We start from the raw sequence: 24935 nt of genomic DNA, 5'->3' as shown, positions 1-24935 counted from the left end.
TGAAGAGAGATGGGATAACACACTTATTGTACATGTATGTTCAATTTCTTTTTTTCTTTATCTTATTCATCTTGTATTCAAGTGGTTAAAGCAGCAAAACTGGAAAAACTGAGATTAGAATACTTGTGTTTTGGCCCTGAGCTGCTGGGAGCCAGTAGAGGGAGTGTCTGGCTAAAGTTGCACGAGAAGGTAGCAGATAAACTATTAAATGTGCCTATAAAATGGGTTGTTCTTTATAGCGAACTCATCAGCCTACAGGATATTGCTGTAGTCTGTAAGAGTGAAAGGAGAGAAGTGCACAGCCACAGGATTAGGCTCTGGCTCCAGGCCTGGACAAAATTAGTAGCTGTTATTAAGTGAAATCAAGCTGATGAACCTCTGAAATTAGTTCCACAATTCTATACTGATCAGGCACAATCCCTATGCTGTATAAGGGTGTTATTAAAATCTGTATCTGATGGGTTGTAGTCTGCACCACACTGCAGTTATGACTGGATGAAGTGATGTGAATTGCTTAGTGAAAATAGGTTTATTATTTTGAGTAAAAAAAAAATGTCTTATTTATACTAGCATATACAAACGGTAACATACAGAATGGTAACATACAGAATATGTTGATAATGTCCAAAAACAACTTTGGAACGGCCAGAACTGTATGAAGAACAAAGTGCAGTGCATATCCAGTTAACACAATGGATGGCATTTTCAAGTGGTCAAGCAAATAAGGCACTGAGATTGAACCAGTTCCCACACTGGAAACACTGGTGACAACTTGCTTCAATCTCTGTTTTAAAAAAAAAAAAAAAAAAAAAAGAGAAAAAAGACATTGTTAATAAAAATGTTTTAGAGAGGAAAAAAAAACAGTCACAGGACTTGTGCATGTAACCAGTGTTTTGTCTACATTTAACATATTTTTGAGTCAGGATTAACTGAGGCATGGTGGTGAGGGTTCATTAACTGGAATAACCTAAAACACAAGAACAAAACAACACTGCACATTTCAGCGAACAAGACAACAGTGTGGCATTTTAACTGCAGTGTATGGATGCATTAATTGGCTTGTCATACACACCTGTCAGCTGTAAGTGGACTCATCCAAATGTGAAAAGAACAGAAAAACATGCATGCTTCACCTTAATCCCACATTCAAGAGTGCATCAGTGCAGACATTTACTAACCATTTCAAATACAATTTAAGGGCAAGACACATTTATACTTTGTTTAATTTTTTTTTCCTCACAATTAACTATTGTGAAATGACAATCAGGAGTCTTGCACAAAAGGACACATTTTTTGAGTAAATCCCATGTCATTTTTAGTCCAGGTTAAGCTCAAATGTAGTCATGATGTCCTGCTGCATAGTCATGTCAATACCAGACATCTATAGAGAGAGAAAGACATATAGAATAACTGTCAAAATCCCATTTTACCACAAACAAACAACATCAGGCTAAAACCTGGACGAAAGGTACTCACAGCCTCTCGCCTGCGACGCTCTTGTTCCTTTCTGCGGGCCATCTCCCTTTCCTTATCTACTGAGGACTGTGTGGTTAGAGGTCGTGTTTCCTTGGGAGACTTTGGCTTCATTGGCTGCTCGACATCTTTGGACACATCTAAGGCAACCTCTGTGCAAATGCTCTCTGGTGAATCAGCATCCTCTTTAATAGGCTGTGGATTTTGTTCTGCTTCACATGGGCCTGGAAGGCTAGATGGAGAATGTCCTTGGTACTTAGAAGTTGCTCTCTTTAAATCAGGTATCAAGCTTCTGCAGAGAAAAGCTAGTGTGGCTTATCAGCTTCCTTTTAAAAACGAGGATTTGGACACTTTGAATTATACAATGCAGTGGAATCTCATAAACTTATTCTAAGGGCAGCAATACATTTTAGCCTAAGAAACTAAATAAAGAAATACATTTAATGCAGTTGCTATTTCGGTGGGAATACCTGCTGTTTTCTGGAGCCTCCTTCTCCTTGTTTTCTTCAATCTGTTTCTTCTTCAGTGCTTTTTCTCGTTCCTCTTTCTCTATGGCAGCCTTACGGAAATGCTGGAAGCTCTCCTTTGAGGACTTGATTGTAGCTGGAGTGACTGACTGTCTCACCAGTCTCGCCCAAGACTCAGCATTTTTCAGAACAATGTCCTAAACAAGAGAAATGATTATGTTCACTTGCAAGCTATTTAAAATGTGGTGGTGGTGGTGGTGGTGGTGGTGGTGGTGGTGGGGGGGGGGGGGGTAAACCTGTTGTAATTTGGACAGAAAAACATCAAATGGCATTAGTGTTGTCATGGACAATACTTTGACGCCCTCCAGTGGTGGAAAGATGAATTATATGATGCAAGTTTGAACTAAAACAAAATAAATGTGCACTATTTTCAAATCAAATAATAAATGAGGTATAAATAATTTAGATTTAAAAAAATTATATATTGTCAAATTCGCAGTTAAAATTTTTTTACAGTGCTGTTTTGATTTTAGCAGTAGTTGCCCCATTCATTCATTTTTAAAATGAATTACCCATCAGTTGGTCTTACTAGAGTTCCACTTAAAAAAAGAGAAAAGAAAATGTGTGGCAGAACTGATTTAAATGAAACTAACTTTTCTTAAGTTTAATTGAGTCCTTGTTACACCCCATCCTCTGCATCTTGATCTGTAGAATCATTCTTCAACAAGTCAGGAAGAATATTTGTCAGCCGTTACAGTAACTCAGTTAAACAGTGCTAACCTTTTTGGGAATTTGGGGTTTTTCCTCTTCAGCAGATTTACTTGCTGAGTTGGAGAAAGGCACATCAGTCAACTGGCTGTCAAGGACATCCTCAGGGTATCTGAAATCTGGGATAATCACTTTACAAGTTCATGTTGTGAAGTATTAGTCATTTTTCATAAATGGTGATGTCAAAGGAAGTAGTGACTTACTGGGCCTCGTCTCATCTTTCGACTGTAGTGGGCTCTCTCTCAGAGGGGACAGCACTGGGCCCTGCTGACAGGTCAGATTAAGTTTTATCATTTAGAATCAAATCATGCCTAAAGAGTAACTTAAACACCCTATGAAAATCTTATTCTTGCAGACCTCCAGTAGTCTAACATCTCACCTTGCTACAGTGTTGGACAGGTATACTCTTGAAACCTCATGACATCACTTTTGGATGTGGGTATAGGTGCAACAGAGTTCACCTCTAACCACACCCAACCACATCCATCAGTGATGCTAGGTGTGGTGATGGCAGCAAAACAATGCTTTTCAAGCTGACACAAAGTTACTCTTTAATGGTTGACAGCAAAGGTGCCATCAACTGAAAATATTCAAGCAACAATCTAATTACATAAAAAATAGTGAGAACAACATGGCATAATGTTTGATATTATAGGCGACATTATTTTCAAACCTTTAATCAATCTAATAGAGCCTGAATAGTTTTTCGTGATCGGGAGTCTACAAACAGATAAAAACTACTGAAACTGAAGGGCCAAATTTGTTGACATTAATATATATCAAAATAAAGTTACTTCTAATCTTAAGTCATTGGAAAGAAATATGACAAAGTGGACACAAAGATGCATGCAAAAATAAATAAATACTGAAAACAGAAAAGCTGGAAGACTCTATTGGTCCTTCACACCCACACAGGTGTTTTCAATTCACTGATCAGTTTGTCATGAGGAGCACTACAAAGCCTGTGACAAACAGTTGTATAACGTCCTCTGTGGCTCCGCAGGAACTTTGTCAAGTCTGAATAATAAACCCTGAGGTTGTTATGAGAGAGTTATCTTGAGCTATCTATTCCAGCTTTATAACAGACAGTCTGCATTATAAAGTGGGGAGTGCCGAGTGTGAAGATCGAAAGACATGAGTGTCTATCAAATCAAATCGGGGGTGGGGGGTGGGTGTTCTCACAAAAACAGACTCTTGAGTTGCATTATGGAAATTGTAGGATTCAGTTTTTATGGAGCATTCTTTGTTTCCCATCTGTTTCTTGCCAATTCCCCAACACATGGAAATGCAATACTAAACCACTGGAGAGTCCCTTTAAGCTCTACTCATTTGACTGTCTGTACAGTGTAACATACCAAAACCAGAAGAACAGCAACAAGGCAGCACATCCACTTTTGATTCAGACCACTTAAATATCATAGTAGTAAATATTATATAGTATATACAGGTGTCCTGCTTTCCTGCACTATATTCTAACTAGAAAACACAAAATAACTGCATTTGATCTGGAGATTTCTGCAGATCTACTGTAAAACAGCAAAACAATGGGTGGATGCAGATTTTGTTGCTCTCTGAAGGCCTTCTCTGGGTGTCATCTCTAAATGCGACTTGATTTAATGTATGATATAACATGTACTCATCTTCCATAATGTATTAGTTTTAGATAAATCACCCTGCAAAATGATACAACAGGTCAGTGCAGCCTTTACCTATGAAGTAAATGACCAGTGTGACGCCCTGTCCTTTTCAGAGCCAACAGTCTATAACAAGATTCATCATAAGAAGTCACCACAAGTGTGTCCCATGATTATAAAAAGTTGTCTTTCAACAATCAAAGCCAACACTGTGAGGGAAGTTTTTTCTTTTTCATCAGCAGTACCTCAAATCTGGCAGCAGCCCAGTCCAGCAAAACTTCTGGAGATGCCATGGGCGATAAAAGGGCAGACAAATCTGTCGAACAGTAAATGACAGAACAGATCTTCAACACATCGCAGCTATGTGATAGGCAAGGAGATGCTGTATGTTTATATAAACATACAGCAAGAGTTAGTATATAGTAAAAGCAACAGAAGTTAGCAAGAAGTAGCATGAGATAGAGTTTGAATGAAACACAAGGACTGTTGTAGTCAAAACCCGGAAAAATGGGGGTGGGGGGGGTATGTGTGTGTGTGTGTGTGTGTGTGTGTGTGTGTGTGTGACTGACTGGAGTGAGTGAGTCAGTCTTCCCTTGCTGAACCTGTGTTTCTGAAGGACACTGAGCATATGCGTGAGGCAGCCTGAGGTGAACAGGTGGCGTCAGAGGGAGGTTCACTGGATGTTTTTGTACTATTAATGATGTGGTGCCACTGGCAGTGAAAGAGGAGTTAGGGATCTTAGTGAAAGACACCCGTGAAAGAGGCTGATCGGTGACTACAAGGTTTTAAGGAGGTATTGATGTTGATCTGGCACTGGCATCTCAGAGGTTACTCAAGGGGCTTGCTACGTACGGCTGGGAAGGAATGAGCAGCTAATGCAAAATTAAAAAAACAAACAAAAATCATGAAAAAATAAAAGTATCATTTGAACTAATATTAGGTTGAAGCACAGGCTGACCTACGTTTTCCAAGGCTTACTGACTCAACATTTTCTTCATGAAAATTACAATTTTCAACAGAAACACACTTTAAATTAGTGAAATTAAAATTACATTATAAAGTTTTTTCCCCCTCACTTGAGGGACAAAGAGGAAAACATGAGTCTTACCTGGAGGTGATAAAGTCAGCTCCTCATTAGGGCATGGCGGGTGGCCTTCAGTCTCTGCTGCTGAGGGCTGCACAGCAGGAGGAGGCTGAGACGTCTCCACTGAGGCTTTTGTCAAATTGTTTGCCTCCTTTATCTGCTTATTACAGGAAGCACGTGGGACCTTTGACTTAAGAAGAAATTACATTCTTACTTTTCATTGTAACCAGCAAGGCTAACTTAGAACTAATTTCTTTAACTACTCCAAGCAAAGAGTGAATGTATTTACCTTTGTCTTAACCTTTTGGCAAGATTCTTTACTTTTCTGCTTCTTTGTTTTGGGCACTGAAAAAAATGCATGTTAATAATTCAGTCTGCAGCGAAGGCTTAAGAGCTTTTTCCTCCAAAACCCCTAAAATAAGAAATTTCACAATGTGATATAGAATATGTGAATATAACATGAACAGGTGTTGCAGCATACAAGATTTAACTCCTGACAAAATGACCAAGTAATTCGTAATGATTAATGATGATTTGACAACTATTTCAAAAACAGCAAAGAAAATAAATAGGTAAAACGAGAACTCCTAATATAGGATCTACACAGTTTTTATTCTAAAATGATGATTCATTCCCTGGATTCTCTATTTATTAAATATTTGCAATCTTTTATATGCAACTCTTGATTTAGTTCTCAGTACACCACCACTCACCTGCCACACACAGCCACACCCCACCTGACCAAAATTATGATGATCTTTTTTTTACATAATTATGTCATTATCATACATTAGAGGCTTTACACAAAATATTTGAAAAGCATTGCTTTCCTCCATGTTGGAACAGGTCAACAGTTTCTATGTGCAGAGCAATGACTGTATATGGAAACTTGATGTTTTACTGGCATGGACAGATCATAGAATAGAGAAAAACACAGCTACCTGGTTACAGGAAGTCATGTTAGAGGAAAGGGCAGCATTAGCTCTCTATGCAAAGCCTCTTAAGAACAGAACAAAACTCAGTGAAACATGTTAACAAAGAACATGGTTTTGCAATGTAAACACCAGCTTAATTAAATTGTAAGAAATGCCACAAGGAGCTATGGTCTTATCCAAAAGGGGCCCAATGCTAGAGCATGCTAAAAAAGAAAATGCTGAAGTGCAACTTAACAGTAGCTATAAATATTATTTTTGCAGACCTTCACTATTCTAACTTTGCACCATGCTGTTCTGTAGAAAAGTGTTCTCCACAATGTGTCAGTACACGGTGATAGTGCTACTGGAGGCTGTAAGAGGTGCGACAGAGCACACACTTCTGACTACACCCAGTCACATCCATTCAGTGATGCCGAGTCCAGAGGTGCAACAAACTTGAAAGTTTCAACTAGAGGGGGCAGTAAAACACTGATCCTCAGCCTGATACTAATATACTCTTTAATTTTTGCTATAATTTATCCAATGTCAACAGTTAAATATCACTGATGCAGTATATCAGGCATAAATGGATGTCTACTATGATAAAACAACTGCTCTGTTAAATATTTCACTTAATTAATCTCAGATGTCTGTAGAAGAGACATGTGCACCTGTTCCATGTAAACAGATTATAACTACAATTACTGCCTTGCAGCTGTTGTGTACCTCTGCCAACCAGCCAAGACCAAATATGGTCACAATCTCCCTTACAGTATTGAATAACGACCACAAGTGTTTTTGGAGAACATTATGATGTCTCACTTAATTTTATACTTTTCCTAGACATTTGAGTTACATTGTATTGTAATTAGTGTATGAATTTGTGAGTTATGGCCAAAAATGTGTTTTGTGAGATCACTGTGTGTCAGAAGTGATGAAATTCCCTCTGGCCTCTGGGTGAGATCACCATAACCCTGAACTTTAACCTTTGACCACCAAAATCTAATCAGTTCATCCTTGAGTCCAAGTTAATGTTTGTGCCAAATTTGAAGAAGTTCTGTCAAGGCGTTACTGAGATATCGCGTCCACGAGAATGGGACAGACGACAGGCAAGTTGAAAACAATTACCCTCTGGCTCTGGCTGTTGCGGAGGAATAAAAAGTGTGTGGAAAATAAACACAAAAAGCAAACACCTGATGAATGTGCAAAAATATAAAACAATTTAATATTTGGTGTGAAACCAGCAGAAACGTAGTAGTAAGGCACCCAGGTGAATCCTACCCATAGCTTATCGTCTATTTTAAAGAGGAAGGAAGGAAGGGGAAAACAAAGGTAGATGAGGGCAGAATGTTGAAGAGAGCAGCTAACCTGTTTCAGAGTCACTGCTCTCAGAAGTGCTAGATTGACTACTACTGCTGCTGTCAGAGCTGGATGACGAGCTGCTGCTGCTGCAGCTGAGGTCAGGAGACGCCATGAATTTAGCTGTTAACAAAAAAAGACAAATTGTCATTTTTACACTCAGCCTCACTCTTGAAGGCATAACTTTGATGATCACAATTTTAACACAATTTTTTCTTACCTTCTGTCTTTTTTTTCTTAATCAAGTGCTGCTCTTTACTGACAACCCCAGATCTTCCAGCATCCTTTAGTTTCCCAGTCTGGATTCCTTCTGTGGGCTTCATCAGCTTTTTTTCTGCAGGACAGAAGAGATAATAAATTCATTAACTAAAATAAATTACAAAAGCCTTAATCTTACCAATTCAAATTAACAGTAATGCTGTATTTGCTGACAGTGGAAAGTTCAAGCAAAGCAGGACTGACTTGTACTTACGGCATTTCCTCAGACATGTTGCAACAAACCTCTGAAGAGCTCTCAGTGTGGAAGGCTTGAGCATTTCAAAGTCAATCTCAATGTCCTCTAGAGTGGAATCTCGCAGACAAGACTCCCTGGCATGAATGATGTTCACCAGCTTGCCCAGTTTGTCACCGGGCAGCTTGTCAATGTCCAATTTCAACTGCTTCTTCTCCTGGTAAGTCATTGGTGTTGATGGGACCTCATCCTCACATTTTATGGGTGTTCTCTGAATATTGTGTTTGTTGCCAGGCCTAGATATACATAGAAAACATCTAATATTAGCCATAGTGCATATTGGAGCAAACTCAGTTCACCATTACTTATACTAAGTATATAATGTGAAACATATTAAATGATCACTCACAAAGAAGAGCTCTTGCTGTTGGTGATTTTTTCTACAATAGATTGGTATTTTGAGGATTTGTGCTTTAGTCGAGCAATATCTTTTTCTTTAGATCTTTTTTCCTTTTTCAACTTTTCAACTCCTTTTTTCTTTGGTTTCATCAGGGGGTCTTGGCTAAGTCTCTTCAGCTGATCACTGACAGCTTTCAACTGAAAAGTGAGCAGTCAATGAGACAATGAGGTGAAATGCACTGAAGTGAGTAACATCTCAAACGCCATTTGCACCATTACTGGCATGTATGATACCTACCCGCTCCTCTAGGTTGGCCAGCTGCATGGCCACTTCTTCGGATGAACTTTCTGACTCTGAGGAACTTTCACTTTCAGAACTTGCTGAGGTTGACAAACTCCCAATTCTGTCTCCTTTTCCCTTCATAATTCTCTGATGAGGTATGGAACCATCCTCTGGTTCTTGGGGAATCTTGAGATAACGAGCCTCGAAAATTTCCTGTTGATACAAACACAGACTCCTTAATACCTTCAAGTACTGTCCGTCTTATTTGGTAGAGCAGTAAATAAATAAATAGATAGTTCTATACCTGGAGCTTTCTCGCCATGTAGACCACCTCATGTGAAGGTGGATTGTACTTGTAACAGTTGGAGAACATCAGTCGCACATCAGCAGCAAATTCCTTTGCATTTGCATACCGACGTTGATCCATTTTTTTCTGAGGAAATAAAACTTTGTGTCAGGAAAACTGATTTGACCGATACTGAAAACAATGTTAAATACTCAGATTAATCTTCATCATAATCGTTTTACCCTGATGGTGCTCAGGTCCATAGGCTGCTTGATGATGTCATGGTAGTCGTGCAAGCCCAAAGCAACCGCATCAACAGGGGTATAAAAGGGCCATGCATATGCATAGTGCCTCTTTGAGAGCATCTCCTTCAGGATGTCACTGCAGTACCTGAGCTGCTCAGACAGTCTGCCCTTCTTTCCATCAAACGCAGGCAAGTCTTTCTTAGGAGGTTTAATGGGCCGGCCACAGCCTCTTCTAGAGGACAAAGTACAAGGTGCTGAATGGTCCTCAGCAGGGGACGCCTCAATGGGGGGGATCTCTGAGGTGGTGGAGGGTGTGGGGTTGGCTTTCCTCTTAAAACCTTTTTTAATCTGAATATTTAGGAAAAGGTTGAACATAAACAATAAATCACTACAATAGTTAGACAAAGCAGAGAATTTGTATTGTGATTTCACATTATTGGCCACAATGCTATAAATAATTCAAGTTTGTGAGACGCTATAGCTTTCCCTTACTTCATCCAATGGAGAAAGTCTGTCTAACATGGTGATGCATTTATTGTAGAGTGGTTTGGACGGAGTGTGATGTTTTATGTCCAACCACCACAGAATGAGCTATAACTAATGCGACTCAAGTGTAAAAACATTTATTTTACTTTTTAATAAAAATGGAAAAATGTAATTTATGACTAAACAAAATAAAACTAGATTTTCCTGTCAACATGTTGATTTCTTTTCTTACAGAAAAGTTAAGACAAGCATCAGAACACAGTCACAAACTTTATGATCCCCAATCATAGCATCAATTTAGCCAAAACAAAACCCAACCGCTTTTGTGAACGTTTTCACATTCAAATACTTACTGTTGCATCAAATTGTGCAGAGAGCTGTAAGGGTGGGATGAACTGTGGCACAGCAGGAGGGATGACGGTCACTGTCTGTTGGAGAACAACTTCTGACACAAGGGATCTCTGCTTTAATGCACCTGCATGACAAAAGGTACACGTGCACGTCAACACAATTTTAGATGGTAAATAAATCAGCACAATTAGTGTTCAGAAAACATTACTGCAAAGATTTTTGTTCTAACATAGCAGTGTTTGTGGGTGATAGAAAATGCCTGAATAAAAGTTTAATGTACCACAATTCCCAAAAAATAAATATGTACCACATCTCAAGGGACTGTTACTGTGCAATATACCTGCATTCGTCTTTCTCACTTTCACTGGTTCTGTTGTAGTGACTGCTGTAACTTCCAACTCTTCCTTAGGCATCTGGGACACCTTCTGCAAAAAAAGCTTCTCCAGACTCTGTGCCATAAAAACAATGTCATCTCCAGGCTGTGAAGAAAAGAAAACACATATATATATTGTAATAAAGTAAAAGCATTTAGCGCACCATGTACACTTATGACAATCCTGTCTGAACTGCATTAATACTTGAAAAGAATCTTCAGCACTGCGATAGCCGAAAATAAAATGAAAATAATAATCTGGCATGCTGGGTGGGTGAGTGTGAACTACCTGATTTGCATTATGACAGAACAGTAATAGGGATCAGTGGACATTATTTCAGTTTAGAGATCTATTTTCACATTACAAAAGTACCTCACAGCTAAGTCACTATATGTCTATTATTATTGAAATGCACTTTACAGTTCATGTTGGTGTGTTATACAGCACAACAGTATTCTCTTACCCGGTTGTACATGTAGCAGTTGGTAAACATGCTGTTGAAGTCTTGTATACACTCAAGCGATTGGCAGTAATATTTGTTCTGAAGACGCTTCTTAATAGTGCCCAGATCCATAGGATTTGTAACAATTGAATAATAGTCCTGAAAGGCAACAAAGACACTCGTGTTAACGTCTTCCCTTCCCAGATTGCATTTAATTGAACTTATCCAGACATCCAGACAGAAAACCTGTGATTAAAAATCTCAGCATAACATTTACAGTCAGACTGTAACACTCCACTTAAATGTCAATGAGATTCTTACAACTTACTGGGAGCCGCAGTGCTACTGCATCGACAGGCTGGCGAAAGGGCCAAGAAAAGTGATGCCTCCATAAAGCTTTGATTACCACCTTGTCGAGATACTGTAGTTGATTGGTTACGCGTCCAGGCTTTTTGGGATTTAAGACCTCTGGTGGAGGAGGATTTCCACTCACATTGGGACAGGCTTTCACATCAGACATTGTGTTGTCCAAAGGCCAAGAACGAGGAAACTGTCTGAAGTATGCTTTGCTGCAACTTAGTGCTCATCACACGCTTTCCTAAACAAGGAGTGAAGAGTAGTTTCCAGTAAGAACATAAAAGGAGACATGGCATTGTGAAAAAACAGTGAAAGTCAGTCTCTTCTTAATACTATATCAGTATTGAAACTTATCCTGCCTTTATGTCTCTAACGTCCTTAAGACTATGAACCAGCATTTATGCTTAATGTGACTGCTTCGGTAAGAACATTCAAACTCAGTTCAACCTTAAACACAGCATGTATTGACAACGTGAAGATTTAAAAGGGATACGTCTGAAGATATTTCATACTTACTTACTGTCAATAAATCCTTGAAAAGATCCCAACCAACAAATAATGAATCCTACCAACAAGTATTGTCTGTGTCACTTCAAATATGATTTAATCCATGACTGAAAGTAGTCCCCAACAAATGTACTACTTATCCATTTCAGGAAAGTTTGCTTAAAAAAAAAAAAAAACAGTCGCAGACTCACAACCAATTTTAGAAAATTACCTAATTATTCGAAACTTGTTACTCATTTCTTTCAGATTTTCAGTAGCAATACCACAGACAAAGAAAATATTGTTGGTTTTTGTCTTTTCATTGGATTTGTTGGCAAGAAAATTATTGAATAATCTTCTTTCTACTTTAATACAGAATTATATGAAAGGCTCAAATTAACAAGGCAAGCTGCTATTCTACTGTTTCATGCAGGTGGGATGTGATCACCTGCTCATGAATCCTATACTATTATGCCCCAAATACCTACTGACAGGTTTAAATCTACTTGGAACAAATCATATGGAAAGGGGAAAACATGTCCAATGCCACTACTCATCTCTATCTCCCCGACATGGTGAGAAAATAACTTGTTGACTATAATGGTCAATATTGCTTACAATGACAAATTCAAAATGCCACTTAAATGGTAAGCAACACTCTCAAGAATACAATGGACGCACAAGAGAGGTACCTTTCCAAAACATGGGTAATACTGCCACCTACAGCATATCTCCAGTCAGCATTTTAGCTCAGCAACATACACATAAAACCTTACCATAAACCTTTCCAACACTTTCAGTATTGGAAAAGGTAAAGTACTAAAACAATATAGGAGATATATCATGCTACGCAGTACGTCCCACAAACACTGCCTACAGTCACAGTTGCAATAGAAATTGAAGTTGGCTGTTCAAGGAATTAAAAAAGCTGATTAAATAGACCAAATGTTTATTCTGATGTGCTTTGAAAAAGCAGTTTAACTACATATAAAAGCTTAATAAGCCAAACAGCTAAGCAGATTCAAAAAAGGAGAGCTATACAACCTGCCTCGATCTGCAGTCAAAATGTTTGCCTGTCACACCAATTGTTTTCATTTGTAACCCAACCCAAATAATTTACATTGCAAGTTCTGTTTATCTTAGTTGCATTTTATTTTATGTTTTTAAATATGACAAATGAACACAACACTTTGAGAATTTAATAAATCCAGTGAAGTCCAGCGCATCTTATTTTGACCCTTTTATGGGAGGGGGGAGATGTCTAGCATGGTGAATTTCAAGCAGCATAAGACCCACACTTATGTGACTGAATGATGAGCTCCTTACAGTCCACTATGACTTGGTGATGAGTTTATCATTCAGTTGCAAAATTGGGGGTCATATGCTATTTGACATTCAATTTTTTTTTTATACAAAAAGTATTAATCTAACAAAAGAATACTCATGTTTGGACATAGAAGAAACTCGCAATACAAATGTCCCGAATTGTGTTGCATTTCCGCAAGTGACAACCAAATTGCTTGCCAGATGCTGGTTTGGCAAGGAATTTACTATTGTTTGGGGAACTACTAACAATAATGGTGAAGTGCATAGATTAAATGATGAAGCAGTTAATTGAACACCTAATAAATACATAATGAAAATAATAACTTTGAGCAGACTTTAATACATTACAAAGTTAAGATTGATCACGATCTTATTGTAAAAGCATGGTATGTGAGGGGGATTATAGAGTGTTTTCTGTCTAACAAACAACTATCTAGAGATAGATCCGGATCCAATTATCCTATAAAACTCTTACTGTCCAATATTAAAAAGTCATAGTAGTAGTCATCATCATCATCATAGTAGTAAAAAAACGCTGTTCGACTCCATTTCCAGGCAAAGAATCAAAATGTTTCAAACATACAAAGATGGTTTAATTGCAAAAATACACTATTCAGGCAGCCTCAAGAAAAACAGCCTGATGGATTAAGGTCAACTGTTTTGGCACACAGTAAGATGGTGACCACAAAATATTTGTGGCTTTGGCAGACTCTGGACGATATAAAATATCCTTTAGTAGACAAAAAGTTTTGTTATGAAAAAATTAATCAGGGATGCTGTAAATGTGGAAAGCTCCCGCACACTCAGATCAGTGACTTCATCACAGATATTGGAGATATGAAAATGAGCACTGTGGGCAGTGTACAAGGCAAAGATAGTGGAAAGATTGGCATATCTGCCACTAAGTATGCCATTCATTCTACAATTACGAAAACTCCTGTGACAGCTGCCATGAAGCCAACCAACAGAATACCTTCTGTTTGTTCTGCATTCTGTTTTCAAAATAACAAGCATTTTACAAACCCTGGCCCTGCATGCCCATTCCTAATCTTGAATAACGTTTAAATTGCCAATCGAGGATGAAGACGCGTCAGAAGAAAAACTAATGTATAAGGCTGTTTTTAAAAACGTACCCAGTGTCCCATCAACTATTTAACACTCACAATAACAGCTATTTCTGCAAACACACTGCTGCCTGACATCGTGTTACTGGTTGCATTTAGTATTGTACAGATTTAGCTCAGTCATACCTCTAGTAACGTAACATGCCATGTAGAAGCGATCTGTCACTTAAACTCCCTAGTGTTGTAATGCTGTACCGCACATTAAAAAAACGCCAATTTATGATACCAGTATTTTAAACATTTAGCTGGCAATCTAAACGTTTGTGAAAATCTGACACGCGTACTGAAAGATGGGCTGAGCTATTTAGAGATCGATTTAACAACCAATTTATGGATTTATCTCATAATTGTTTTAAACGTTGCGTAGTGTTTTGAACCGCACACATGGCTGCATGGTGCACTGTTGACAGTGCTCGAGCCAACACGTGAAGCCACCACCACGCCCACTGGTTATTTAGCATGTGCACTGCTGAGAGCATAACTGTACAATGAAAAATGAGAGGATCGAGAGGCGATGAAGCTTGTTGTCAGAGCTTCGCTTTCCAATTTTCTGTTGCTTCGACGAAACGTGTAACTGACGCAGCGGCAATTTAGCCTACGCAGTAACGTTAGCTAACATCTGCTACTGCAACTTTAAAAAATGCTAACATGGCGAGGCGCCTTATCCTTAGCCTGCTTGCTAGCTACCTAGCGGTCGATACTCGATAACTAATGATAGTTTCCCCCCCTAACGCCATCTGTAAAGTTTTGTTTTATCTACCGCGACAAGGCCGAAATATCTTGTCAGATGCATTTTTCAACCACTTCGCGCAAGCATCTAACGTTAGCATAGCTAACACAGCTAACGCTACATTCTGGCTGGCTGTTGAGAAGTGGTTGCGCTACACGTAAACGTTATAGGCTCCTAAGCTATGTTAGCTTTCGCAAACGTTTGATAAATTAGCTAGTAGAAACATCAGCCATCTTATTAGAATGTCACCTTTGGCAAACATGGCAATTTGGCAAGCATTACCGTGCTAGCATTACCTTCCAAGATATCACGGGCTCTTGCGTTCAACTCTTCAGTAGCAGACGTCTCTACGGCAACCGCCTCAAATTTATACCCTTCAGCTCGAGGCTCTAGAACTGATTGGTCACAACACCACTTACACGTGCTACAGTTCGCTTTTCTGCAGAGAAAGGCGCTGGAAACAATTTATTTCATGTAAGAAACGTAACCCTCTTTGTCTCCTGTAAATGTGCAGCTAACTGTGGCTTTTCAGGGTTAGGTAAAGATTTTTGTGAAGTTCTTCCAATCAAAATGGTGGCTCTATGTCACGGAAGGATCCTGGAGCATTATCAATCGATGCGAATACTGACTGACACGTGCAACGTTCAGAGTCCTGGTGTTAATAAAGTCACTCGTCTGAATGTCCGCCTGTTAGTGAGGCTGTAGCAGCTTACAGGCGGTGGCTCTGTGACTGCTAACGCAGGCGGTAATGTGTCTGTGAAGCGAGAGGAAGGGAAAACTGGAATCTGGGCGGAGTGGTGATTTCAGGTGCTGACCCAGAAGCGGAAAACCTGGGTTCATTGACCACATAAAAGCTACCAACCCCACTCCACTAGAAATAAATACAATATTTACTATGTGGTACAATACCATGATTATGTGCCTCTTTTGCAGGATGCAGAAAACGACACGTTGTTAACAATAACAAGACGTGTGTGATATTTCCCTTGTTTCTAAGTTCACTGTTTTGCAGAGTAGACGTTTTTCATCTGCAAATTCAAATTTCAAAAATACAAAATTAAGGACAAAATTCACCAAATAGTAGAATATCAAATGTTGGAATAAGAGTTTTTCTTAGTATGGAACGAAGAGAGTTCTTAGTATTAAAATTGGGGAATAGAGTTTGGACTTTACCAGGTGACCGCGAACTAGACATAACTTTACTTCCTGTGAACTGGAAATTCAGAACAACTCAGCCATGTGTTAGTGTCTGAGCCAAATTTGGTTTGAAGTTGGATTAGTTTTATTGTGTTCACGATTGACCACAACGTGAATACAATGTTTTGATAAAATAACAGTCTAAAAATGTCAATTAGCATGGACTAGCAACATTACTAGTATCAATAGTGAAATCAATTCAAGTGTAGGCTATTTGTATACTGTGCAATATCACAAAAGTTTCAGTGGGTTCACAAGGCATACCAGAGATATTTCAGCTCATTGAAAACCATTGCTAATTATTAATTCTGGAATCAGGATCTCAATTAAGGTCTATTACTGTTTTATTCACAAACATATATGTCTTCCCTGAATGCTGTGGGCAGTGGGCTGAATTTACTAATTATGAAATAGGCCCTACTTGTCTCATGCTGTCTATATGCAAGCATTAGTGAACCAACTATAGGCCTAATGAAAAAGAAGCACTGATGAGCACAAATCGATCTCCTCAATTAATAAATTAATAAATGCTAGAGTCATTTTTATCCTAATTTCTTATTTGGTTTCTTGGACCTTGAAGCTTTGATACAAATTAAAACTAAGTATATAATTTATAATTATGTGCCTGCATATATAAGGCATATATTAGTATGCTGCATATTTATTCGACTTATTCATCTTCCGTGTCAAAACCTCAGCACGTAACTAGTCCCGCAGCTTTGAGAAACCCCAGACAATATATATATATATATATATATATATCAAAATATAAGGAATGGTGTGCTATGACTTTTCTTTAGAGTAACCATGGCAACATGGTACGTTTTATGTAATTTTTAGACAACTTCAGATTTTATAATTGGTGTGTATTACACAGAATGTTCAGAGCTAGAGTGGATGACATCACGTGCACTCTAACTGCCATCCCTGAAAGGTTTCCTAAAAGAAAAATCAGACAAACTCTTTAAAATATATGATATTGATAATAATTATAATGCTAACAATGATATATCTTAATAATTGTAATAAATGATGTACATGTACGTTACGTATGTAACGGCAATGTACGTGTGCACTTATATAGACCCCTCATTAGCATTAGCATTAGCAGCTAGCTTGCTGGCATTGCTTATTGATAAATGATCAATGATGTCATTATAAGATTGCAAAATAACAAGTGGGGGCGGGCTAGCTTGCTAGCATTAGCATTATCAGCTAGCTTGCTGGCATTTTTCATTGATGTATGAATTTAATGCTTCCATAAACATTTGAAACCTTTCTCTGTCTCTCTTCAGGTGACAAAGAAGCTTGCTGGTGCAGCTTCTGAAACAGCTTCCTGGGTTACCAGTGTTGGTATGTTGGCTTTCCAGGATGGCGGCCAGATTGATGACGCCGAATCTTTGGGATGGACCCCCGGAGGCACCTCCCATCTCATAGAGGCATAGCGGTCCCAGCTGGAGGGGAAGCACGGATGCTCGGCCCGACTGTTGCCAAGGCGATACAGAGGATCTCCTGAGGATCCCCTGGGAATCTCCTGGGAAGAGTGGAGGCTCCACTGGTGCAATGATCCTGCCAGTCCTCACTACAGCTGTTGCTTTCCTTTTCCCCTAGCTGGGTCGTAACCTAAAGACTGCCCACATACCATCATGGCTGCAGTGAACTGAAACCTGGCTCTGTGAGCAGTCTGCCATGAGTAAGTAAATTTCCCAGGCTGTTATATCTTCTTTGCTTGGAGAAATTAACTGCCCGGTACTGGACCTAAGTCCCACATCGTCTGAGGTTTTACTTTCCCAGCAAAGTGGTTCCACAAAGGGTTTGTATCTTGATGCTTCACGTGAACAGTGAGAAATCTACTGGCCTGAATGCAAAATACAAATTTTGTATATCACAAATTGAATGCAAGAATAAGGGAAAGCACGACTGTATTTTATATTCTAAGCATAGATTTATATACTGTCAAAGCAAATCAAAATATGTTTTGTATGCATCAAATGTGTCAATATCAGTCGAGTTAAGCTCAATGTCTTCGTTTTAACTTAAGTGTCAAAACTAAGTTTGCAATGTGGGCAAAAAACAAAGCTTTACTTTTAAATGTCAGATTTGGTGGTTATCCTGTAAAGGTGCAATATAATATCTGGCCAGAACTTTAGTTTAAAATGTTCAAATAATGAATTAACACTATCAACAATGTGTGAAGGAGCCACTGTCATGATCAAGACCTCCATCTGTTGTATTTCAGAGTTATCTACTGAAATGAGCATGCTCACCAGCCAGCCCCAACCTGTCCTGTGTTGTAATACCACTTTGTGACACTAGACGCTGTGTGAGTCAGTGGAGCGTCAAGTCTGCTCTCAGTCCCACGAAGAAGAACAACTTCCTGCAGAGCTTGAAGTTATCATCACAGAAACACAGAAATGGCTGAACCTCCTGAAAGGCGATATTCATCTGCATCCCGAAAGACCGCTGCCGACAAGAAACCTCGTTCAACGGCGAAGAAAAGAAGCAACACGAGTAACTCTCGATGTGGTTTTCCACCGCTGGAGACAGCTCCTGAGAGTAAAGAGATGCGGTTTGATGCCGAGCTCGCAACTTTCCTGTTAGCCTGGTGAGTAGCATCCATGTTAGCTCTTTAGCTAAAAGTATAATCAGTGCAACGACTGTCAAACCGTACCGACAAACATTTCAGGTGGTGATATTGATACTGTTCTTAGAATTGTGCCTGTTCCTCTCGGCTGTTGTACAGCTAGTTACGTCAGTAACTTTGGACTCATTTTGTAAGTGACTGACTGTGAATTGAGATTGTATGGACTCAGTAGACCGAGTGAATACATGTCGATCACTTTACATTACTGTTAGGAGATCAGCCATGATTTAAAGTGCACTAGGTATCAGGAGATTTCAGCATAACTCTGTCTGTATCAGGACCTGAGCCAGTACAGATGCAGTGTCGCCTCCACCTGTCTCACCAACGGTAGAGTACAGACACAGCGACGAGGGACTAGGTGAGTAACATGCTATCATTCACTTTTAAAAGTAAGATTTGTCTAAACCATTGTGATTAAATCAGACCCACAGTATATACATGTTCATAGTAGGAACTACTCAATAAGAACTCTGCTTAATGACTTTACTGCCCAAAGCTATACAACTCTAAAAACAACCACAATATGATGATGGATTTCACTCTAGTTTACAACGCAGGTCTGATGTAATCTGTTGCAATAACCGTTAATAATGCACTGCAAACAAGTTGTGCACGTGTAAAAAGAAAAACAAGTCTTTGTGAATAAAACTGAACAAATGACCAGTGGAGAGGTAACGCAGAGACACTGACAAAGTGCTTTGTGTAAAACCTTGTGCTTTGAGTCATATTTACAGCTGAATCTAACTGGACAATGACTGTCCAATCAGAGGGCAGGTGGTTTTGTTGCCTTTATATCCTGAAAGGTGTAGTCGATTTTCAAGCCTGCGCCGTCATCCACCTTGAAAACCTACTAAAATAAAAGCAGTTTGTATTTTGTGTAATTGCATTTCCACACAGATCGTAGTTAAATGTTTAAGATGAGTTGAAATGATATTCTGTTTATTACATTTAAGTCAACATCACGACTGCCTCAGAAAACAACATGGATGTGATTATTAATATATTTGGCTTGAATATTACAATTAAAATACTTGTTTGGAAACTTGATGTTTCTGATTTGTTGTTAAGGAACTTGTTGTGATAGAGTAATGAAGAACTACTCTGTAACAACTAAAAGTTAAACTACAAATTAAATTTTGCGTATGTGAAACAATTGCGCTTGTGTTGAAGAGATTTGTATTTGTTGTACTAAATTTTCACACAAATATTAACATTTGAAACCTTTCTGTCTCTCTCTCCCTCCAGGTGACAAAGACGCTCACTGGTGCTGCTTCTGAAACAGCTGCCTGGGTTACCAATGTTGGTATGTTGGCTTTCCAAGATGGTGGCTGGATTGACGACACCGCATCTTCGAGGTGGACCCCCGGAGGTGACTATTGTCACATTGAGGCATAGCGATCCCAGCTGAAGGGTAAGCACAGGATGCTCAGCCTGACTGTTGCCAAGGTGATCCTGAGGAGTGGAGGCTCCACTGTTGGAGGAGGACACATGGGGCGGAGGAGACGGCCCTCCTCATCCAGGATCTCCACTTCACCCTGGACGTCCCGTTGCTGGATTCTCTCTGCATCCAGGACATATGGAGTACACAGAGGCTCCACCTCAGCTCCACTCAGGACCCACCAGGTGTGCAGCAGAGACTGGTAGTCTGACAGAGGGTGGGCTCAGCCTTCTGGTTCCCACCTTAACCAGTTTATCCCAGGTACATGCGTGTGTCTCATAGCTTGTGATTAAGTATATTGTGTATTATCATTTAATGCAAACAAAAAAGGAGTGAAGTGCACACAACAAAGCAGCAGGCACATTAAAAATTTCTCCAGGAATTTTCTAGTGTAATATATATTTCAACTAGTGCTCCCTAAAATACAAATTGTGTATTGTTCAATTTACTTTCATATCAAAATTACCATTTTTAATTAGAAATATAAGGGAATGGTGCAAAAATGCTTTCCAGCTGTACGACATGATTGTTTCACATGTTTTTCTGTAATCACAATCAAAACATTAATACATCAAAGTTGCTTGGAAAACACTGCACTTTTAAGATACCTAATATTTTAACTCATAAATACCTTCTTAATAATTTACACTTTTTGACCACAAGATGGAGCCATGGGCAAAAATGTAATTTATACTGTTTAACTAAAGAGATTCGATGGCAGAAGCTTGAGGGAAGTTGTGGTTTGTGTTTTTGATAACCAGAAGTGATGGACTGAACTATCTGGAGATTTATATGGGCAGGAAAAAGAAGTCATTGTGATGTGACATGTTATTGAACTCCTGAAACCAAACCCAAGAAGTTGCGTAGCAGCTGTACATCTTTGAATGCTTAAAGGAAAATGAATGAATTTAATAGCAGACAAAAGATTTTCAAAGAAAATGTGTATAACCTATAATTTATGGTTAACAGGTTTATGGTTGACAGTATCACAATCTACAAATCATTCAATGTTTCAGCAAGAACCCCTGAAAATCCCACAGTTCACTGCCAACTATACGAGTCATACTGTAAGAAAGCAGTAAAATAATTATGCAAATCTGGAGTTGGAGAGCAGAAATTATAAATTCGAGGAGATGAGGCACAAGTACAACATGGCAGTGTACAAAGTAGGCGGTATACAAAAGGCAAATTCCAGGGAGGTTTAGAAAGGGAAAGGAACGGGCGGTTAGTCAGGTTGTCAGATGTCCTAAATGAGTTTTGAATCAGACCATAAATACTGACACAGTGTCTGTTCCCCTGACAATGGCAGGAAGCTTGTTCAGAAGGGAGGAGGTCATAGAGGAAAAGGTTCTGCCCCCTGATGTTTCAAATGTGAGGAGTAACAAGGAATATTTGTTTTTGAATGAGTAAATATAAACTCCTGAAAACAAGGGCACTAGCAAAGTTGACATATACTACTTCTTCTATTTAGTGGTGGAATGTAACTAAGCACATTTACACCGGTGCTATACTTACAATTTGAGTGTGCCGATTATATGTTACCATATGCATCCACTTTACTACATTTTCAGAGGTACATTTTGTACTTTTTACTCCATTACGTTCAACAGCTCTCGTTACTTGTTACTTTTCAGATTAAGATTTTACATATAAAATCTATAATGATCTTATGAAATTACATTAAAAAGTCCAACAGTAAATAAAGTAGGTAGAAATACTTCCACCTTGAACAGCTACGTAGCACATCAGTCATATTTAGTCTGTTAATTAAATATATGAAAACACAAAAATTAGCAACTAGGACCAGTTACTTCCATACTGGTAGGTACATGTTTCTGCTAATACGTTTTTACATTTACTGTTGAATACAGAACATTTCTACATTGTGATAATACTACTTGATGTGACATATCTGAACACTGAACAGCTGCTGCTCCTACTACTAATAATAATGTGTACACTTTAATCGTCTGAATTCTATAATGAAGAAGATGGAATAAGAAATGTGCAAAGTAGGTTTATCTGTCTGAGGATAACCTTGATCTAAATCATCCATAAGAGGGCAACAGAAACCACATATTTGTGTTTAGCAAATGATTGCATTGCACTGGGCGTGGGTTGTTTGGGATGGATATCTTCCAATTTTACTCTTCAGTTTACTGGAAGCATAATGTGCTGAATTGTGAATTCACTACTACTCTCACTGTACAGTGCACATGAAGGCACTTGAAAGCCTAAATTTGTGTGTACATACATTGAAAGCAGGTAGGATAAGCGCTGACGGACAGGTCTGACTATTAAAAATGTACTTTCAAAATTTACTATTTTTATTGAAAGCTGCAATAAACAGGGGCAACATACTTGATGCACACAGGAATCTGTTATTAACCACCTACTAGGTTTATGCGTAATGTGCCCCATATGTTGTTAGTAACAGATGGGGAGTCTGATAACTAAGGTTGTTTGGAGTGGTCCAGTGGCATGTGGTTTGGTTTTTTAAATTAAGTAAAAGGAAAGCCCACATTTAGATAGGATTCAGATGTGTTTCTGCAATGATTTAGGGCGTAAAACTCAGTATTACAAAAAAAAGAACACTGTACAACAATGAAAATCATCTTGTCTTTCCTGCTACTGGTAGGTATTTTGAAGTCAAAGTGAGAACATGTGAGAAACTGTCCTAGGTCCATTTACAGTCATGGCTGTGGTACCAAGAGCCAGCTGGAATAAAGTTTTAACATTGGGCTTGCCTTTTTTTGTGGCCTTCATGCGATTGTGAAAGTATGAGGCAGCGGATCCCTCGTTGTTCCGTCCATCTGATAACTCCCTGCAACTCAAGTCAGCAGCAGTCCAAAAACAATCCCTGCCCAAATCAAATATTTAGAGTGTCCCAAAGACATTACTCGAAAAGAGACAAAGCAAAGGGGGAATCCCACTGCGATGAGAAGTTCTTCTTTTCAAGACCACTGCAACCTGACTCAAAGTCAAATAAACATGTAAAGCAGTTACAACATATATAGCAGGCATCAAGCGTTCTGGATCTTTTAGTATTTAATTAATTCCATTGGCTGTACAATGTCTCCTCATGTTTACTAGCAGTCATGATGACAGTCTATCTGATCTACTGTGAAAGCCATAAATTTTAACAAGTCTGTGAAACAGCACAATACTATTGAATCTAGTGACAACATTTTTGTACTGGTATTAACTATATTAGCAAGTGTAACAAAGCATATTAGTCAGTTGTTACCACAAGACGTAAGCTTGGCTGATTTATCATTTAAAGATTGTATGGCTGCATGTGTTTTCTTATGGAACGGGCCGTGCTTCCTTTCTGTTTTTGCTTACCAAGAGTTCAGTCAAATGGAACTACAGCATAAATGGCTATATGGTCACTTTGCAGTTTATAAGTTGGCATTTCTTACTATTTTCTCTCATGCATTGTTTATTGAAGTTAATAGGTTAGTGCATGGTATATAGATGATACATTGATTCATTTATCTATGAAAGTTTCATACCACTAAAAGAGAAGAGTACACAAAAAACAAATAAAGAATATATACTTACTCAATGCTTGACCTCTATGTAAATGCAGTGACACATAACCTTTACATAAAACAACAGAGATGAACACATTCTTGCAAAAATGACACTTATATAAGACAAATTTGTCTAAATGCAGCATCTTTATTGTCTCTGAAACAATCTAATACTGAGATCATTTATACAGTAACACTTGGTGGCGTTTGCACTGACAGTAGCATGCTATCTCTGACAGAGCATGGTTGGATTTGACAACTAGTGCAATCAACTGGGTCAATACAAACCCAAGGACTCGAGTTATAATGCAATGTGATGATGCTTCAGATTGCAGGTATTTTTGATGCACTGTTACGCTTTCTATTCCCCTTCATCTCAGCTGTATTCACAACCCTAACACAGTGTAAATAAACAAAGTGGAACTCTTTATTGGAGACATGCATATGTATGAGATGTAAAATAATTTGATCCCTTTGAGCGTTTCCTTGTCAACTCTCAAAAGCAGCACATCAGTGTGTTTTTGTGTGTTTTCCACAACAAAAGTTTCCTTCCCTCTTTTCACAGGTGCCATCTCATTAGTGGTAAATCACGATGTTGACATTTATGTTGTACCCAGTCACACAGCATCTCCTTTGCACTGGAAGTCTGATATCACAGCAAAGCAATGCAGTGTTTGTTCAGGACGGTATGAGAAATTTCACACACAGAAATCATTCTGCGTGCAGTTTAGTGCTTGTGATTTGGGGGCTGTGGGGTGCTGAAATGAAAGGATGTGACAAAAATGTCTTCTGAGAGCTGTAAAAAATATTTTACATCCTAATGTTGGAAGCCAACTAAAATTTAAATGTGGGAATGGCTGAGAAGCCAAATATATAATTGATGTGTATCGTGATTACATATCTAACATCTGGTCTTGTGAGATTATGATGACAATAAAGAGCTTAAAATGAAAAACAAGTTACTCCCAACTCTTCCTCTTCTTGAAATCAGAATGTATAGTATCATACTGATAGTGATCATGGTAAATCATTGTCTTTGGTGTCTTGCCCTGGAACCTTGCAGTAGTAAAATACTGTATGA

At 38.7% G+C, this 24935-nt stretch overlaps 1 protein-coding gene and 1 long non-coding RNA gene across 7 annotated transcripts; one reads left to right on the top strand and one right to left on the bottom strand.

Moving 5' to 3' along the window:
- Positions 1–795: 795 nt before the first annotated feature.
- brdt (bromodomain, testis-specific) lies at positions 796–15456 on the bottom strand. Of its 6 annotated transcripts, none has more exons than XM_056379104.1 (20): positions 15336–15456; positions 11345–11614; positions 11038–11175; positions 10541–10679; positions 10203–10324; positions 9361–9711; positions 9137–9265; positions 8848–9045; positions 8560–8747; positions 8172–8446; positions 7920–8033; positions 7709–7822; positions 5716–5771; positions 5451–5616; positions 4588–4658; positions 2912–2975; positions 2721–2839; positions 1944–2137; positions 1477–1765; positions 796–1381 (listed from the first exon to the last, which is right to left on the bottom strand). In XM_056379104.1, the coding sequence occupies exons 2-20, from the start codon at positions 11534–11536 to the stop codon at positions 1316–1318; spliced, it is 2985 nt and encodes a 994-aa protein (XP_056235079.1). In that variant the 5' UTR covers positions 11537–11614; positions 15336–15456; the 3' UTR covers positions 796–1315. The 6 variants fall into 6 exon arrangements, with proteins under 6 accessions (XP_056235079.1, XP_056235085.1, XP_056235083.1 ...); XM_056379110.1 differs by having other exon boundaries at positions 1477–1705; XM_056379108.1 differs by having other exon boundaries at positions 2721–2827.
- Positions 15385–24812, top strand: LOC130171220 (uncharacterized). Its single transcript, XR_008828103.1, has 5 exons — positions 15385–15513; positions 17532–17929; positions 18476–18841; positions 19159–19238; positions 20126–24812. It is a non-coding gene; the product is annotated as an uncharacterized LOC130171220 (long non-coding RNA).
- The last annotated feature ends 123 nt before the right edge of the window (positions 24813–24935 follow it).

The sequence above is a fragment of the Seriola aureovittata genome, chromosome 6 (assembly GCF_021018895.1).
Source record: "Seriola aureovittata isolate HTS-2021-v1 ecotype China chromosome 6, ASM2101889v1, whole genome shotgun sequence".
Classification (NCBI taxonomy): domain Eukaryota; kingdom Metazoa; phylum Chordata; class Actinopteri; order Carangiformes; family Carangidae; genus Seriola; species Seriola aureovittata.
The sequence above is the reverse complement of the archived record's forward strand: the minus strand, read 5'-3'. Positions and strand labels throughout refer to the sequence as shown.